The sequence below is a fragment of the Zeus faber genome, assembly GCF_960531495.2.
Source record: "Zeus faber genome assembly, chromosome: 7".
NCBI classification, from domain to species: Eukaryota; Metazoa; Chordata; class Actinopteri; order Zeiformes; family Zeidae; genus Zeus; species Zeus faber.
This window is the reverse complement of record NC_137203.1, coordinates 15,019,590-15,022,820: the sequence shown is the minus strand read 5'-3', so window position 1 is coordinate 15,022,820 and position 3,231 is coordinate 15,019,590. Positions and strand designations below refer to the sequence as shown.

General features: G+C 40.5%; 1 protein-coding gene across 1 annotated transcript in view; it reads right to left on the bottom strand.

Annotated features, from left to right (window-relative positions):
* Positions 1-1,750, bottom strand: part of egflam (EGF-like, fibronectin type III and laminin G domains) — a gene marked incomplete at both ends in the record, with an annotated part of 27,965 nt that extends 26,215 nt beyond the window's left edge. The window contains one exon of the mRNA XM_080004209.1: positions 1,712-1,750. Within this exon, the coding sequence (XP_079860335.1) occupies positions 1,712-1,750 (39 nt within the window). The remainder of the gene's footprint in view (positions 1-1,711) is intronic.
* Between the last annotated feature and the right edge of the window lie 1,481 nt (positions 1,751-3,231).

The window sequence follows — 3,231 nt, the reverse complement described above, 5'->3', positions numbered from 1 at the left end:
AATTATGGATAATGATGTGCTCAGTCAGTGCTCCAGTTTGGTCTTCCTCTCTGGAAGTCTGTAAACCATTCGGTCTGATCCTGGTCATGGGGTGATCGGGAAAAGTATTATATTATTCTAATTTCTTAAATCTTTAGCGAATACAGGGGAAACTGCTGTTTCAGCAGTGAGAAATATTCAAAGGTTGATAAATAAAAATGTATAAATAAAACACCACACATATCACCTTGCTTTCTTCTATACAGTTTAAAATCCTTTTTTCGCCCCAATGAAGCAACAATAATTGAGCGATAAAACCGCCGCCACCGGTTGCACCCCTGCTCAGTGCGCTAGAATGAATGCTGCTTTTCCAAAGGTTTTTAGCGGGAGAGTTTGGAGGGGGGCCAGTTGACGAAAGGAATTGCGGGAAATTGGAGGAAAAGCAAAGAGCAGCTTTCCCTTCCGGAGATGTTGACTCGGGGATTCTATCAAAACAACAGGAATTTTCCAAATGCCAGCCGAGCGTTCAAGCCCACAGCTCTGTTTGTCATTTGGACGGCGGCTTAAAAGCAAAGAGCGCTGTCCGCAGCGGCCGCCCAAGGAGAAAATGGGCTTTTCTGGCTGTCATAAAGTGGAAATTTGATTTGTGAAATATCTGGCCATTTTTTTTAAAACATACATATATATATATATACTGTATATTAAATCTTGGAACCAGGAACTTACTTAGAAGCATTTTTGAAGTGGTGTGTGTTTTTTTTTAATTTTGTGTGTGTTTTGTTTCTTTCTTTCCATTCTTTAAGATACATTTTCCAGCACGTCAAGGCACTGCAGGACCGTGCAGTGGAACACTCTTTGTTCAAGGATTTGTTTTCTTCCATTTCGGAGAATGCGGTTTTTTCGTTATTTCCAGCAGATCTTTGCACGTCATCGTATCATCCCTTTATGGAGCTGGGTAGCATGAATGGAGGTACCCGATTTTCTTTACTTTTGAAATAAGCTGTTACGCACACCGTGTCACTAGAATTAGAATTCAAGATTCAAGATTCAAGAGGTATATTTGTCACATACATATACGTACTTTCATACATATATGAAGTGAAATGTAATGCAACGCACCGGGTGATAACACACAATATGTCCTAGGGAAAAAAGAATTTCTAATAGACCAACTAACTGATTCCTAAAACGTAATACATTAAGTCGAATAATACTAATAGAATAAAATAAAATAAAAATATATAGAATAAAATAAAATAAAATAAAATAGATAAAGGGAATATGCATATGTATATGGAAGAGGCAATTGTGTATATACAGATATGTGCATTAAAATGGCACGTGAATGAAGTGAGGTAGTGTTAGTGGGATAATACAGCACAGTATACGACAGTACGGCGCAGCAATACGGCATCACCGAACATCCCTCACCGAACAACCCTGAACAACCCTTAGCAACCCTGAATCATGTCGTTCAAATGAGTTATCTGATCATATCTGAGTGTTACCGAGCAAACTATGAATATCCTCTCAAGGATATCCTGCAACACTCTAAACGACAGTGCTTAATTCAAAAACACTTTAAAAGACCTACTATTTGTTCTGAATTCACCACTTATTTTGAAAGATGATCAGATGATCAGGTGGTTTTGGTCAAAAGTGTTTGCAAATGCATGCAACATTTTTACTTGTCTTCGTTTGCAGGGCGTGTGCCACAGGGTCGCTACCTCACCTTGTACCCGGTGATGGTGCTGACGTGGCGCCGCGGCATCTTCCACCGAACACTGAAGGCCGTGCAGTTGACTGTGTCCAGCTGGATGTCTAACGGAGGACTCAAACGATCTGGACGCGGGCGGCGGAAAGAATAAAAATAAAAAAACACAGGGAAAACAAACACAACACAAAGTCAAACTGAGAGAAACAAGGTATTTGGGGCGAGCGGGAGGAAACGGAGAAAGAGCTAATTGACTTTCTCGGGTTGGACTTTGAATTCAGCGAACGGCCTCATCCAACCAGGAAAAAAAAAAACAAAAAAAAGAAAAACCTGAAAACGGATTTACTAAGCTGACCATGTTTCTCGTTAGAGGGGTTTGCATTGACTTAAAATTCCTTTAAAAAGCAGCATTAATTGTGGATGGGATAAGTCATCCACAGTTCCAGAGCTCAGTAATGACAGAGTGAGGTGCTGCCTATACACCAGGTACGTACTTACATATTTAATCCAACCAATGTTTTTAAAGACCCCAGGCACTCAAAACATAGGTTTTATGGGGTTTTTTAACATTTACCCCCTATGTGCACCTATTGTTTTATGTGCAGAACTTGTCACTATCATCTTATCTCTTATTCCTCTGCATAAGCTCCGATGGTTTCTGTTTAAAAAAGTCAGAATGTCAAGAAACTGAGCAGCCTGAAACCAATTTTAGGTTGGAAGGTCAAACCAATCATGGTCCATTGTGCAAATAATTACGAGGCCAAGCTGGTAACACAAAACCTTTAGCAAATACACAGAGGAATCCAACTAGTCAGTGGCATTGACCATTTGCTAATAATAAAATGCAGCTAACCAGATAAAGGACGATTACTCAGTTTTGTAGGCAAATCAGCATAAGCAATTTGCAGAGGATAACTTCCTGAACCAGAACGCAAAAGTCGATGGATTTTGCCAAAAGGCTGGCCCTGATTCCGAAGCCTGATGCGGTTCCATTTAGGATTTATTACTAACTATAACTAGTAACTATCGTTCCAAACCAAAAAAATATAGAATCGCCCAAGGTAGACACAAATTGCTTAGCAGCAAATACAGCCACAGTCAGTGGCTTCCTGCAAGTTTAGATCAACTATATCTCAAAGTGTTTCTATTCCAGCATAATCCAAAATGGGGGCCTTGAAAATGGGGGTCTTGAAACGAGGGTTTCAAAACGCACCTTTCCTTAAGCAACTCCTGAGCCTTAACATTCAGTTTATGCACTGAACATAAGACCAATGTTGATAAGTCTATACCTCCCAAATTGTCCCAGCTGTAATTGCTCTTTAGGCACAACGCTGCATAGATCGCCCAATCAATCTTCTACCTGACGTTGCGACGTCTCCAAGGAATCAATAGCAATTTGAAGAAAGAAATATGCTCCTCAGAGCCATGGTTAAGGGTTGGAGCGCTGAACTGCTACTTGAAGAGGCATCACGCAGAGCTTGTGGTAATGGTCCACACGATGACAAGGGGAGTCATCAGCCAGAGATGTCATTACCTCG